The sequence below is a fragment of the Ictalurus furcatus genome, chromosome 18, assembly GCF_023375685.1.
Source record: "Ictalurus furcatus strain D&B chromosome 18, Billie_1.0, whole genome shotgun sequence".
Taxonomy (NCBI): Eukaryota; Metazoa; Chordata; class Actinopteri; order Siluriformes; family Ictaluridae; genus Ictalurus; species Ictalurus furcatus.
In genome coordinates, this window is record NC_071272.1 from 22,113,289 (window position 1) to 22,129,505 (window position 16,217).

General features: G+C 42.8%; 1 protein-coding gene across 2 annotated transcripts in view; it reads right to left on the reverse strand.

Annotated features, from left to right (window-relative positions):
* si:dkeyp-23e4.3 (rho GTPase-activating protein 7) overlaps nucleotides 1-16,217 on the reverse strand; it is a 46,942-nt gene that overhangs the window by 2,094 nt on the left and 28,631 nt on the right. Inside the window, exons 1-13 of one of the 2 annotated variants that reach the window (XM_053648193.1) lie at nucleotides 13,846-15,560; nucleotides 10,229-10,300; nucleotides 10,038-10,119; nucleotides 9,868-9,931; nucleotides 8,465-9,741; nucleotides 8,203-8,373; nucleotides 5,721-5,880; nucleotides 5,377-5,575; nucleotides 4,993-5,206; nucleotides 4,052-4,166; nucleotides 1,969-2,184; nucleotides 1,638-1,852; nucleotides 273-446 (exon numbers count right to left, since the gene is read on the reverse strand). In XM_053648193.1, coding sequence (XP_053504168.1) covers nucleotides 273-446; nucleotides 1,638-1,852; nucleotides 1,969-2,184; nucleotides 4,052-4,166; nucleotides 4,993-5,206; nucleotides 5,377-5,575; nucleotides 5,721-5,880; nucleotides 8,203-8,373; nucleotides 8,465-9,741; nucleotides 9,868-9,931; nucleotides 10,038-10,119; nucleotides 10,229-10,300; nucleotides 13,846-13,858 — 2,972 coding nt within the window. In that variant the 5' untranslated portion in view covers nucleotides 13,859-15,560. Of the gene's footprint in view, nucleotides 1-272; nucleotides 447-1,637; nucleotides 1,853-1,968; nucleotides 2,185-4,051; nucleotides 4,167-4,992; nucleotides 5,207-5,376; nucleotides 5,576-5,720; nucleotides 5,881-8,202; nucleotides 8,374-8,464; nucleotides 9,742-9,867; nucleotides 9,932-10,037; nucleotides 10,120-10,228; nucleotides 10,301-13,845; nucleotides 15,561-16,217 lie in introns of those variants that run through there. The other variant, XM_053648192.1, reaches the window with a different exon arrangement.

Sequence of the window (16,217 nt, forward strand, 5' to 3'; positions counted from 1 at the left end):
AGCGCAATATTTTCAAATGATTGCTCTAGGTCTTTTTTTTTTTTTTTTTTCCTTTTCACCGTGACAGTACAGCCCTGGTGCGCGCTTCAATTTTCTCAACAGCGTCTGTCCTTATGTTTAATTGATTGTACTTGCTGCCAGAGCCATCGCTTCGAATGAGTTATGCAGGAAACTCCTGCGCTAATCTCCCAAGAACATAACGGAGAACATCCACTGGGAACTTTCCCTATCTTGCATTATTTTCACCCTTGTAGATGATCAGCAGTACTCACCTGGTATCTGTGCGGCAAAAGTGTGTGAGTCGTGACTTTTTTGGCCCCGTCGGCTCCACGAGGAACATGCAGCGCAGCACTCGGGCTGTAACCCCTCTGTTTGATATGTCAGCTTGTTCGACTGAAGTGGCCGCCACGAACAGAGGCCCCGATGAAGGATCAGACTGCCACGTCCTGCAGGTACACGTGGGGTCGAGAAGTTCAAAAGCCGAACATGAGTATATAGAGCACGCATATTGAATAACAGCAGCACTGTCGTTGATTCTTAGTGTTACTGGAGACTAGTAGTTTGAAAAGGCAAAGGGTGAGCGTGTATACAGCGTCTCATCTGGATCCGATCAGTCCTTTTTTTTTTTTTTACAGTAATAGGAAAAGTCTTGTATGTTTTTTTTCTTTTTTTTTCTTTTTTACAACAATCTGGCCTTCTGAAAGTGCTGGCTTGAACCTTTAGTGTTTGTCTTTTTGTTTGCTTGCCGTTGACAAACCATGTAGAAACGGAGATATACTAAGTTAAGTTTGATAGAAAAAAAAAACCACACGTTTGTTTTGATGATCAAACTTGCCACTTTTTGTCGTATTAAAAAAAAAAAGAAAGAAAAGAATTATCAGGTCATGATGACTAATCTGTGCTGAAAAAAAATATACAAGACACTTGCCTGGCAAACATTTTTAAAGGTTTTGTACATACATAGGCAAAATCAAAAGCGTGCAAAAAGGATTAGATCAGTGGTCACCACCCCTCTTCATCGAGATCTACCTTCCTGCAGGTTTCATCTCCAACCGAAATCTAACACACCTGTTTTAGTTGATCAAGAGCTTCTTAAAGCAATGGTTAGATGGTCAGGTGGGCACGATTATGTTTGGAGATAAAGCCTTCAGGAAGGTAGATCTCCAGGAACAGGGTTAAAGGGTTGAAAAGCATTATTAGACCTACCAAAAAACTACTACTGTTAAGAGACCTGCTTAGTATTGTCTATTCTCACGAATAGCCTTGATATAAAGCCTTATCGCTACTGTTAATCATTCGGATGACACTTTTAACTTTGTTTAAGGCCCCTGATGCTGGGATTTTGGACTGATTCCTCCAGTCGAACTATCCCTGTCGAACTATTTCAATCCTCCTGATGATGACGTTAATGTTATTTATTCATTCATTCATCATTATTAGTATCAACCAGTTTCATTTCCTGCAAAGGAGTCTCCGAGGAGTTGAACGTCGTTAAGGTTATTGTTCGAGAACCCAACCATGGCAGCTTGTCAGTGTTGGGATTTGAACGCACATCCTTCTAATCAGTAGACTAAAGCCTTAACCACTGAGCCACCACGTCCCAACCTTTTCATTAGATCCTGTCGCTGGCTCAGTACCTCAAAAGCAGATGTTGCAGTGGTGGTCTTGTGCCAACCGCCTGCAAGGTGTACCGGTAGATCTCAGAATCCTTGTCCAAGGTGTCCACGTCGCTGTGCTGGAGGTCGCTTTGCCACTGACCGTGCTCTCTTAGGACACGTTGAAAAACATCTTTCTGGGGAGCGTCCACTTCGACCGTCCCCCTCCACAACGGCAACGGGTTACCATCCCCCACCTGCAACAAACGTGTCGTTGTCATCATTTACCCTTTCTGTTTTTCTTTGGAATGCGTCAGCTCGTTCGCAACTTTTCAGGTTTATCGTTTCAAGTTTATACCACATGACCGCTCACCTTTTTAAATGCCACATCTACGTGATCGGAGGTGGAGCAGATTACCCAGCTTTTGGTCTTCTCCCTCGCTTCCCTCAGGAGCTGCTGGACGCAGAGGTCTAGCCGGGCGCGGTCTGCTAGGTCAGACTCGTTTGTATTTAAAGCAGAGCGTCCGTCCATGTTCGGGGCGTCTTCGTTAAAGGTGCTGGGATTCCTTTTGTGCCAGTAATGTGGCATCTGAATGAAATTGAGATTGAGTCTGATTGGTGAGGGATATTTATGCTAAAAAATCTGTAAAATACAAATCTGTGGTATTATAGATGCATGACGTTTATAGGACATTGGAGCCGTTAACTAATTATAATCGTCGCATTTACATTTACAGCATTTGATGACTCCACATGCCGAAGTGTCCTTGTGCAAGACGCTGAACCCCGAGTTGCTCCCGATGGCAAGTTAGCGCCTTGCGTGGCAGCTCTGCTACCATTGGTGTGTGAGTGTGTGTGTGTGAATGGGTGAATGAGACACAGTGTAAAGCGCTTTGGATAAAAGCGCTATATAAGTGCGCCATTTACCATTTTATGTCTTTGGATCAACCATTGTTGTCTTCAAATGTGCTTTATAAATAAAAGTCTGTCATCTGCCCTGTGGTGTAGTGTCAGAATTGGGGGGGGGGGGGGGGGGTAACGTTTTATCTCCATACAAGCCTTCATAACGTACCATACAGCACTGACTGACTAGATACGAGTATATCAGCTATTACTGTATGTTTAATAGACTTTCAGAAACTCTTGCAGTTTTTTTTAAGCTTCGGATCTACTTTAATTGTTTATCAACCCTTCCATATTAATACATTTATTCTCATGCAAATTAGGAGAAGCTGCAGCATTTCAGCGACCTTGATTTTCTTTAATATGCAGCCTTGAGTCTTCCATTGAATACTTCTGTATGCCCGGTTCATTTGTGATTCATCTGAGGGTGCGGTGCATTAATGAAGTGGCCAGATTACATCTAATGACTTTATTGTGGTGCTAATCCAGGGTGGAGTAAAAGACTAATCTACATCTATAAAAAATAAATAAAAAATGACAATGTGGCGCCCCCTATCGGTGTACAGTATTGAGTAAGTAGGATCCCTGTCGGACATGAAATTCACACCGCTTGGCAACGTTCGTTTGTCATTTAGCAAGCTACGAATTATGAATTCGACGGTAGCTAATAGCAAACTTAAGAAGTACGATGTTTTCGTGTGTTGTGATCAGTTGAACCAGGGAATAGATTACTTCCGTGTTAGCTAGCTAATTGTACTATTTCGTCGCTATTGGAAAAGGATGAAATGACTCTTCAAACCAGCTTACCACTGCGAGATTTTTCAAGTCGTTTCATATGATATGACATTCGTAAACGGCTACCCCTTAGCTACAATCATGATTGTATGGATTTGTAGCAAAAGTGATATCGTTACATACGGTTTGCTTTTATAATTGATGTAATATACGCTACAATAAAAAAAAAAAAATACTTGTATGTGGACGTCTGACCATCACACTCTACACCCATATGCGGTTCTTCTCCAAACTGTTCAACCACAAAGTTGGAAGCACACAATTGTATAGAACGTCTCTGTACGCTGTAGCGTTACAATTTCCCCTAAGAACTAAGAATCCCAAACACTGTTCCAGCATGACGACGCACCTGTGCAGAAAAAGTGCGAGCTCCATGAAGACGTGGTGTGTGAAGGATGGAAGAATTTGGAAGAACTCGAGTGTCCTGTACAGAGCCCTGACCTCAACCCTACTGAACACCTTTGGGATGAACTGGAGCCTCCTCACATCAACATCAGCGCCTGACTTCGACCTCACTAACGCTCTTGGAGCTGAATGAACACGAATCCCCACAGCCATGCCCCAAAATCTAGTGGAAAGCCTTCCTGGGGGAGTAGAGAACGGATTCGGAATAGGATGTTTAATACTCAGGTTGTCCACATACCTTTGGCCATATAGTGTATGTTAGATTTTTAAAGCAACCCTCCTGCCACTGGTGGAGTTACGCCACGCCACCTGCATGCAAGATTCGAATTAAAACCGGGAAAAGGGTACAGTACCTGGAACAGTCTGGTGCACTCCGTCACCATATGTGCTAGCCCCTGAGTAGCAGCCAAGTTCTCACTCAGATCTCTCTGGTCCGGTCTTCCCAAGCTGTACTTCCTTTGCCCTGCCCTGTGTTAAAAAAAACCCCAAACAAACGAACAGGAAATGTCATAAGAATACTCTGCAATTCATACACCGACGATGCTTAGACGCCTTGTGGAAATCCTAACTAGGATCATTCCTTCCTGCTCCATCTGCTGGGAGAGTTGACTGAGAAACTGTTGTTATGATGAAAAGTTATTGCCCCTCTTAATATTTCATTTTTCAGGAACATTGTGCTGAAGTTTTCTGGAGATCCTGTCCAGGTTTACTTTTTTCCCTTTCACACAAAAACAACCTTCAATCCAGCAGCGCTTGGTGTTCAGTTACAGAAAAGATATTATTTCTGTAGTCTGACAATTTGTTGCACTCCACCCAAAAACTCAGCAGGAAGACGGCGCTGGAAAAGAGATTACAGGCTCAACCGCCTGGATGTGTTTACTCTACGGCGTTCTGCCGGTGACGTCATTACAATCTCGACTTCCTCTCGTTGACATTATCGTGGCCCGTCATCTCCAAACACAGCATGTCACGGAGGAAGTACAGACATGGCGAGTGTAAGGAACGGTCGTCTCCAGAATTATTAGCACCGTCGGCATCCAGATTTTATAGACGGTCAATAATCGCATGGAAATTCAGATTTTATACCTCAGTGAAACAGGAAGTCATGGACTTCAGGGATGGAGATTATTAGGGGGCCATGATAGAGAAGGGCCAATGGGGGAATTTCGGCAGAAAATCACTTTTTTTACGAAAGGTAAAATAAAATACATCTAACTTACAGAATTGCTAGATTGTCAGACAAATGTCCAATATTTTTTAAATATATATACATATGAAAGAAAATGTCAAAGACCTGCTGCTGGTGCTGTCTCTCTTGAGAACATTGAGATGGAAAAGAGATGGGGCCAGGCAAACAGCAATATTTGTCGGGGTCATCTGGTTTTCCTCCACACAGGCCACCACTTCATGGAGGAAGAAGAGGAGGCACTGAAGAGCTTCTCGGTTCTCATCCGGCAGGAGGAAGATGGCTGCCTGGACTGCTCCAAACTGTTGATCCTTTGGGAAGTCTGTAGTGGATGAAAGGATGACTCGGTGAAAGAAATCCGAACGGATATCCAGAAAGATAAGTGTCTCAGAAAACATAACGACTACGTGCGACATGTTTTGTAATTCTCATGATCGATATTCTTTGGATATCTATGGAACTATGGAAGGAGGTCTGCTTGGGAATGCCTACACTGGTAGATGTGCAGGAAACTCTCGCACAGCTTGCTGGAGAAAATGGGCTCGGGTAGGTCTCTGAAATATTGCTTTATCATGTCGGCTACGTCGAACGCAGACTGGCCCTCAAAGGAAAAGCCGTCAGGGTCAGCTTCAATCATGTCCCTTAGATACTGAATTCGTGATTTGACCCCAGACTTCCGGAAGAGGCCGACCTGTTGAACAGAAATAATAAAACGTGTATGATGATGACCCTATGACCCTAAAAATAACCCAATGCTCTTATCTACCTTTGGACTAGGCAAAAGTTTCTTCTTCTAGCATGGAATTTATTCATGGATGACGTACTGAGGATCTCACCTGATCCAGGCATTCAGTCTTAAGGAACTCCATTGCTCTGAGGATGCTTGGAGGCAGAGGTTTTCCTGACCTCCGGACACTCTGAAGCAAAGCTACACCAAACACCTTCCTGTTCTTGTGGTCCGAAGCGTTCATCTTTCTGTAGACTTTCGGGACTGTCCTACGGTGGAAAAACACACGATGTTCACTCACTGCGTATCAAACATGACTGTGGGCTACCAAAAAAATATAGGAAAAAGATTTCTTTTTTAAAAGTCAAGAGTTTTAATGTTCTTTGAAAGATATCGAGAAGAACCTCTTATGGACTGCTTCATTAAAGCTTGTGAGTGTTCTTGTGAGTGTTTGACATTTCATTTGTCTGTTGGAGTGCGCTCTTCTCTACTTCTACTTACTCGAGTGTTTAACGACGTGAGCAAACTGTTAGTAAAGAAACGAGTTAAACAAATACAGTTTTTTGACTAGTCGAGACTAGTCATGTGCAGCCAGGGACTAAAGGGAATATTCTGTGTGAAGCTTGCAGGGCTGAGCGAGAGGTCAGATTTCAAGGTCAAGCTTGAGGGGCAAATAAACACTACTTTAATTAACATGAATGTGAGTCTCTGCACATCACATTTACATTTAATTCATTTCTCCTTAACTACCTGGTCAGGGTCATGGTGGTTTCAATTGGGCTACTAGTTTGGGAAATAGACCAACTATACTTATTAGAAAATAACCAAATAAATAAAACAAACGAAGAAGGACAGCACAACAACAACATATGAATATTTGGAATATAAACAATATGATTATTTGGAGCACCGTATATACAGTATTGGGTAAATATTGACTTGTGTACGAAGAATTCCCGATAAATTTCAGACGTCCGTCGATAGAGATTTTTGCAAAGATCGGATCTGATCTGATTATGTCGGAAACTCGACTGCAGTGCTCACAGGCTATGCACCTGAAGGGCCACTTGTCATTATTTGATTCAGATCAAACTTAAAAGCCATTCAAGTCTCAGATGCCAGGAACTTGCCCACCCATCCAACAGTGAATTTACCAATTTCCATCTAATGGGGTTTCCTTTGATATCAGAGCTAGCAAAGCTTTTCATTAGACTTTCATTTCCATTTCGGGCCTAACGCTCTTTAGCATCGAACTACGCATTTGAATTCAATTAAAAAGACAATATCGGTATCCTCTCCATTCCATTATCCCAACGATGTTCCACTACCGGCTGAACACGGCACAAACATCTCTGGACTTCCTGTGGCTTTGTAAACTGCAGCTGATATTGTTCTTTGGAAATGAAAAGGGAGGAAGAAGTCACTGGACTGCAGCAGACAAGACTTATCTGAAATCAAGGATCATACACAGAATTGACTGTGCTGAATACTGAATGTAGTGTGTGTGTGTGTGTGTGTGTGTGTGTTGGGTATGGGTGGGGGATTTAACAAGGTTATTTCTTTTGTACTTAGCCCAGTGGTTGTTAAAACAGATAGACCATTACTTTCGCCTCAAAAAGTCAATTACGCTGTCCTTTTTGCTTTAAGCAATCAGTATTACTCCAGTTTCTGCACAGGAACTTAGAATGTCCAATGCTTTATTACTCCCACGTTGTTTTTTACGTACGTGGTGGTGTTGCAGGACGACATTATCAACGGCATAGCTGCCAAACAAAATGAAGTCGAGAGGCTAGCACACTTGACTTATCCTGTAGGCTGCCATTTAGTGATTTTGTACAGCAACCAGGTAATGAATAGGGGGTTCGGAGTTGACGAATCTGGCGCACAAATCTAGCATTTCATATCGAATGCAGATCAAAAGAGCTGGCAGTAAAAATCGGGCAGATGCAAAAGCTGTTAGCAAGAATGCAACAACGTGAAAGAGAAAGGAAAATGGAAAAAATAAGGCGTCAGCATATCAATGTCCTTAAAAGCTGTGTTCTTATCATCGAAAGAATACAATATCGGCACATCGAGTGATTCTTTTCCTCAACAGGAAGTAGTATTGATACTTGATTTATATTTTGAGTCTCAATAAATAATGTATTGTCTGGTGTTATTAACCCTCATGATGTCTTTGATAGACAGTCGCCACTAGTTTCCACCAAAGAAACTGCTTTGGGGGTCTGGAACGAAAGAAAGTAGAATGGTAAGTTACGTATGCGAGTGGAGGACCGCGAGCACTTGGACTCGGATGAACTTGAATAGCCTGGTCCTGGTTTGCTATTAGCACTTGACAAGGAAACAATCAAACAGGAAAAACTCCAGTATTTCCAAAGGCAACTGCCCTGGTCGGTGGTCATCATCTCAGTCCGAGAACCATGGTTACTTGTTGTATATTAGTCTGGTAAATGGTGTGTTTCCATAAATAAACAATGATTGATTCGCTAAACCTGGTCTCTCTCACTTCTACACACATTATAACATTTGTTCTTTAGCAGTTCCTTCATCCTTTTTTTTATTTTTTTTTTATCTGTGTTAGCTCAACTTACCAGTTCCATCCTTGCTTGCTGAAGGGTGAGTGTTTGTCCATCAGAACAGTCAATCTGAGCAAACTCAGTCTCTGCAGCATGGAGACACATGGGGCAAGCTGGGACTCGATGGCTCCGGTGGTGGGGCTAGATGTTGAGATCTGTTCACTGCACCAGTGAAGTTTCTGAGCACTGAAAATGTACAGCATTGTTTGCTATTGCAATGTAACAACAGATCAGATGTGTTTACAATTTTCCGAAAGGTGGTGTAATTGTAACTTACCCGGGGAATTGGACGGTACGTGACCATGCCTGTGAGATTTTGTTGTAATTTTGCTTGGGACCCGTTTGGTCCGTTTCACTCTGCTCTTTGATCTCAAGGTGGATGTCAGTCAGAGAAGAAGGGGATGGAGAGTTGGAGTGGGATAAATCTGAATCTTCATCCTCGGGCAGTTTGTCTGTCCATGAAGTGACCAATTGCTGTAGTCCGTTGATACGTTCCATTACATTATCCAAGGCTGAAAACACATCGTCCTCTATAATATGCATATGATCTGGGACATTGTCATAAATGCTAACACGATGGTCATGTGCCACCAGAGGACTGCATGGCGGTTCTTGGTCTTTGGACGTACTGCTTCGACATCTACGGCGATGGCATCCGTGAAAGCTTCCGGTCCTCCAGTTGACGGAGGTGTTATCAATAGGTGACAGCACAGTATTGTGCAAAACGGTGGGAAAAGTACCTGGCTTGTGACCACGTGGGATCTCAAAGATGGTGTTACCATTAAGACTGTGTTGGTCGGGAAGCTCTTGCTCACTAATACAGGCTTGTTCTTTTACCTGCGTTTGAATATTCTGTCTTTTATAGTTACTACGAACCTTGGTGACAGGACTGGGTGTACTGACTGCACTGCTGTTCTCTGAGGGACTGCTGCTAGAGCCGTAAGGTGGTGTACAGGATATTGGGCTACATGCCTTATCTGGGAGCCCTGAAATATTAAGATGGTGGAGCTCCTCATGCTTGTCCTCCCCGTGACCCTCCTGTAGCACAGGACTGCTTATGACCAACCGTGATTTCCCACCTTGGGCACGGGGCCGTAGTGTTGACCCTCGGAGTCGGAGCTTGTCCATCTTGCGAAGAAGGCTCTGACCCTTCTTCAGAGGAGGCCTCTCAGGGAAGCGCTCTTCACTGCTGAAGTTATGAGGCTCTCCTGGAGATGGCGGTCCACTGTAGGAACTGTCTGGGGACAAGTGCTTGTAGGTGGAGGAGCATCTAGAGGAGCTTCGGCTTGTCTCAGGATCTTCAGAAGATTTAAAGGTGGCACCACCGCCATCGCTGTCACTACTGCTGGAGCTGTGCATGGAGTGAATCTCATGGTGCTCACTGCTATCTGACAGAGAAGCTTCACAGCTTTCAGACCTTCTAAGACTTGAGACAGTGCTGTCCACAGATGGCTGAAAGTCCATACCATCTGTACGTATCCAGCGCCTACTCTTTTGGTCGTAGGACCACTTTGGGCTGATGGCACAAGGCTCCACATCGTCATCAACTTCACCCTAGATTGAAAAAAATAACAAATGACCCAAGTGCATGTCAGTAGGTCTAGGTTTAGGATGTAGAAAACAAAGTTCGTTTCATGGTGTGAAGATTTATTCTCAACTCAAGTTCTCTCATAAACTCACTCGTCGTTTGAATCTGCTCAGATCCAGCTTCATCTCCGCACATTTGTTTAAGGTGTTTAGTCTCCTGGGTGCAAAAGAACACATGAATGTCTCAGAAATGAATGAGTACTATTATATCGCCCCAAATTCCCATCTCATGCAAAATACAATCCAGAAAAACATGCACTCACCTGCAGAGAGAGTCTAATGTGTCACTATCCAGGAATTCATGATCACTCTTCGCCCAGTCTATGTCGATAGGAATATGGCAGTCTAGACGCCAGACAGAATTACATGTCAAGCATTGTTTGCTGTTCGTTCGAAAGTGTGCGATTGTTGCCGCAATTAATTACAACAAGGAATTCTGAAAATAAATATTTACTTTTGAAAAGCTGTGCATACTGAGGGAAGCCGGCCGCTCGGAGCCAATCGCAAGCCTCCTTGGCTTCGATTTCTAAAAAAAGACAAACAAATAAAGTGAGTCAAACGTGCCGTTTTCACCGGGCGAACGTTAGCGATGTCTCCAAACACGAAAGGAACGTCTTCCTTCTTAGGAATTTCCCATGGATTATTCTTGAGGTGATACTGAGTAATTTGCTCGATTTGAATTCATCTCTCTTTTTGTTGCTCTACGGAGAAACAGAGAAGCAGCTAGATTACCTTGCCTCATAACTTCACATGTTCATCTGCCACCCATTTACTTTCACCTTTCCTGATTCTTTCCTAACAGAGCACAGCCAGGAACAGATGGTGGAAACAAATCCTTTCTACATACTGGCTGGTGAGCCATAAAACTTCAACGCCTGGGGCGGTTTCTGTCTTTCCCATAGGCGACTGGAGGGTCAAGGGAAGACAGCTGGACCGGGAGCTACATAGCGCAGATTGCTCCGATATGTAAACAGTCGGAGGGTTTTCGCAGCTCTCAGTGCAAGATCTGTATGCTGTATGTAGAACCATGCTGGATGTGGCTGGTGGAGCTTCATCGAGCAGTGTTGTTTCACCTCGTCTGATCTGAACAGCCTTAATAAACGAAATGGTACCGCTTAGAGATGGCTCAGAATTGGACAAATAAGGAAAGAACAGGGATGTGGAGCATGGGCGTGACTAGTTATGAGGACACCAAAGTCCTCAGCGTCTGTGTGATCTCCTAGCTGTCAAATTTGATATGGAATATTTAATATACCAAGGACACTGTAGGTTTGTCCATAGATGTAATGGCAGATTATGTTTAGTGTTAAACTCCCAGACTTTATCTTCTTGTTCAGAGGGGTGCAGTGAACATCTGACATAGCTGTAGCATAAATATTTGAGCTTATGCAACTATTGCTTATGTCCTAAATAGGTGGTTTGCAAAATGCAGTGCAATGTTGCTGGTCAAATCACCATAACATTAGCAGATGTACCCCGTATTAGCTTCAGGCTGCATCGCATTTTAATGCTTTTCCAATAATCACTGAGGAGAAATGTGACTCTCTCTCTCTCTCTCTCTCTCTCTCTCTCTCTCTCTCTCTCTCTCTCTCTCTCCTTGCTTTGCTTTTATTCTACACATCCACACAAAATGTCCTTTTCCTGTTTGAGAGGTCAGCTTGGCAACAACACAGAAATGATCCAGCGAAGCAGATAGAACTTTGCTGAGGTACTGAAATGCACGAAATTTGGCTGACCTTACAGCAGGATGTTGTTATGGTAACTTATGGTGTAAATAGTGTAATAATGATCATTCAAATAAGACGTAAACACAATATAGCAATATAACAACAGGACTCGTGCGTGCAAATCATATGTGCGATGGTATCACATGGATCTGCTTTTATACAGCCACTTCCTTTTCAAAACACTCCGGGCGGCCCTACAGGAAGTCGTGCTTTTTAGGTTTTGGAAGCTGATAACAGATGTAGCGTGCGATTGTAGTCCTCCCAGTCTAGAAACCTGTACAAGTTTACAAGTTTCTGAATGGCCTGGGAGGGTCTTGTCTCAGGGTGATACGTGCTCCCGAGCTGCATGCTCTCTACTCTACACATACAAAATAAACACTCAATTAAGATCCAACCATCACGCTCACAGACATACATGAGGGGCAACGTTCAGCGACTCCATCTTGAAGGCATCTGCTAAACCGCTGCTGTTCCTTGCACCCTCGGAGGGGGGATGGGGAAGGGGGGGGGGGGAGGGATAGGGGAACGCTTGTCAGTAAAAATAACACTTAGTACAATAAGAATACGCAAAATGAAGACGCAGGTGTTTAGCTGATGGCTTGTAGGATTCGCAACTGGAGATCATGTCGTCGGAGCTTAATCTGAGATTATTTGATGTTCGAGAGAGAGTCTGGGAGCTGGGAAGGAAAAAAAATCAATCAAAGCCACACCAATAAATCGTGTTAAATGACCAAAACACGGCTCACACATTTCCAGTAGCAAAGCAACATGAACCTTAAAATAATGCTTAGACTCCAAGGTAACGTAACGCTGAAAACTTGTAAAGTGGCCTTGTAAAGTTTTTGGTTGAGGCCACCTTATCCATCCACCCATCCATCTTCTATACCGCTTACTCCTTTTCAGGGTCACGGGGAAACCTGGAGCCTATCCCAGGGAGCATGGGGCACGAGGCGGGATACACCCTGGACAGGGTGCCAATCCATCGCAGGGCACAATCACATGCACACTCACACACCCATTCATACACTACGGACACTTTGGACATGCCAATCAGCCTACCACGCATGTCTTTGGACTGGGGGAGGAAACCGGAGTACCCGGAGGAAACCCCTGCAGCACGGGGAGAACATGCAAACTCCGCACACACAGGGCCACCGTGCACCCCAGGCCACCTTATTTCTTTTACAAATCATCAATAACTGTACTGTATTTAAAAAAAGTCTACGGGTCTACCAAAATGTCCTAATTTCCAATCTTTTTGAGACAGGAAGAGTACCAACCGTCACTAATGGCTGTCGCAATGTTATATCGAGAACAGCGTTCAGTGTGACGTCATAGAGAAGGACAGAAAAAGATAAACAGCTTAATTACGGCGACAGCTCATTGGCCCCTTAATGGTCCGACGAATACCCCTGACATGGCGCAGAGGGTTTCTGAGCTGTATAAATATATCCGACATTTTCCATGGTCTTTGCTTTCCAGCTGTTCTTTCTCTTTCTACCTCATATACGGTTTCATCGGTGACGAGTCCGATTTGTGTGCAAAACAGGCACCTTTCGCTCTGGTCAGGTCTGCTAGGTAGAGGAGCATTAGGTCATAGGTGTAATTGCTCGCATGCCCCGTTGATACCGCTCGTCGCTAACAACACCCGGTTGACCGAGCGCCAGTGGACAGAGGGGCTCCGGTGCTTCTCGTGGCATCGAAAAGCTTCTCTCTGAAGCTTGGATTTCTGATTTACAAACATTTTATTCGATTTATAATGATCACGACGTGTCAGCATGCGCTGCGTGGACTGTAAACGGAAGATGATTGTAAACCGGACGGCTCATGCAACACGATGGCTCTATGTATACATTCAATAATGTTTATTCTCCTTTATTATTCCTGTATTATACCTTGCATAGTGTGTGTATTAAAAAGTGACAAATTCTCATGAGCATTCAACATTTTTGACCAAAGGTCCAAAAAAAATAAATAAAAATAAACCCCAAAAAAACCCTCCACCCTTTCGGTACACATTTGTTTGTCTATTTTTATTTTATTTAATTTTTTACCTCACACATTTCGATTTCATTAAGTCATTAAATTCTTGCACCTGCTCCTTCGGTGATCCAAAAAAGCATCCAAAATACACACGCTCTATATTTCTGAACATCAAGACCGTTCTTCTGTGTGAATGTAAGAATTTAGGTCCTAATAAACAAAAAATCTCTCGCTTTCCAGGCCTTTTTTTTCTTCTTCTTCTTCTTTTTTTTTTTTACATCACACATTTGCTTAATCTTTTTTAAACAACTACCAAATGAAATGAAATAATGACTAAAGACTAGTAAAATGTTTCACTTACTTGTAATCAACATTGCTGTAGAGTTGACTCCAAACTCAATGTGTTGCCAGTTAGAAATAAGTTACAGAAGTGTAATAAATAATATATAAATGGTCAAGCATTACAAAAAAAAACAAAAAAAAAAAACAACCCGGCAACTACAATAAAAATAATGTTCAGTTGACAGAAAGGCGCTGGCGAGTTCTCTTTTTCAGACTGATGATATCACTGGGACAGAATTTCCCTTTCAGTGGACTAAACCAACTGACTGAGAGGGTGGTTCCCATGGTGCATCAAAAGCAAGGCTTAGAATTGTGTTCAAGCTGCCCAAACATATTTCAGGCATCTTTTGTGTGGCTGCCATGTTATATATCTGGCCTTTTAAGTAGCTGAAGCTTGAAAAAGCCCAGCACTATAGGAATACATCTGGAACGTGTTACTTCGAGTCATTTCATTTCGAATAAACAGTGCCACAGCTCCGATGCGTCGGATTTCTATAACAACGGCTCTGATAGGAGTTCTAGCCGTACCATAAATGAATCATATTAATGTGCTAGTTCTAATATGCTAAAGTTTCTAGAAGACGTCCGACCATTACCTCGGGCTAAAGTGTTGTTGTTTAACTAAGAGAAACGTATAAGTGTTGATATGGTGTCATCTTCTGTTAGGTAAGGTTTGTGGAAGGAGTCTCCAGTGTCAGCGCCTTAAAACAGTACTGTAACAGTAAGAACGTTGTGTTTATTCTTTGTCTTGATAACTTCGATAAGCTTGTGAGGGAACAACCGTTAGTATGTAGCTGCTGTAACGTAAGCGATAAGAGGAACTAACTTGTCCGTTGAACATTACATGTAACTATAAACAGTTAAAAAGTGCGATGTCATTTTTCATTAATAAATGAACATTGTAATCGTTGGCAAATCATTGAGGTATAAGTAGAATAGAACACTTTGGGCTGTGTTGTTGCATGAAAATCACATCAGGCACCCCAGCATGGATTAGTGCTATAAGATGTACAGCGCCCTCCGCTAATATTGGCACCCTTGGTAAATATGAGCGGAGAAGGTTGTGAAAAATTGTCTTTATTGTTTAACCTTCTGATCTTTTGTTTAAAAGATTCACAAAAATACTCTGCTCTCACGGACATCAAACAATTGCATGGGTGACTAGGAAGAGGAAATTGTTCAACCATGACTTCCTGTTTCACAGGAGTATCAATATGGGGTAACACACAGGCCCCACAGATTCCCTTAGTCATTCATAACAATAAGTAAGACCAAGGAATATAGCTGTGATGTGCGGCAAAAGGTTGTTGAGCTTCACAAAATGGGAAGTGTCTATAAGGAAATAGCACAAGCACTGAAAATGGCCATTTCCACCATCAGGGCAATAATTAAGACGTTCCAGTCAACTGGAAATGTTATGAATCAACATGGAAGAGGACGTGTGTGTGTATATTGTCTCAACGCACTGTGAAGAGGATGGTTAGACACTACTGGAACTTCAAATGGGATCGGGTTCTATGGTCAGATGAAACCAATAGAGCTTTTTGGCAATAAACACCAGAGGTGGTTTCGGTGCACACAGAGAGGTAGCCATATGGAAAAGTACCTCATGCCCACGGTTAAATATGGTGGTGGCTCTTTAATGTTTTGGGGCTGTTTTTCTGCCAGAGGACCTGGACATTTTTTTAGGATACATGGCATCATGGACTCTATCAAATATCAACAGATATTAAATGAAAACCTGACTGCCTCTGACAGAAAGCTTCAAATGGGCCGTGGTTGGATCTTCCAGCAGGACGATGATCCAAAACATACATCAAAATCAACACAAAAATGGTTTACTGACCACAAAATCAAGGTCCTGCCATGACCATCCCAGTCCCCTGACCTGAACCCCATAGAAAACCTGTGGGGTGAACTGAAGAGGAGATTCCACCAGCGTGGACCTCGAAATGTGAAGGATCTGGAGAGATTCTGTACGGAGGAACGGTCTCAGGTCCCTCGTCATGTATTCTCCAATTCTTGGCAGCGGGAGGTAGCACAAAGTATTGACTAAAAGGGTGACAATAATTCTTGCACACCTTTATTTAACAAAGTTGTTTTTTATTTATTTATTTATTTATTTATTTTTTTATAAATCTGTGTTTTGTTTGCACTTGTTTGATGAACCATAAAGACAATTTTCCATAGTCATCTTTGCTCATATTTACCAAGGGTGCCAATATTAGTGGAGGGGGCTGTACACAGAATGGTAATTTTATTTGACTAGATATTAAGTATTCTACTAAATCCTGTATTCTACTAATCCTGTCCATGGTAGGGTTGGGCAATATGACAATAGAGGTCAAATCCTGAAAATCATCATGTGCTCGTAATGTCCAATTTTTGTAG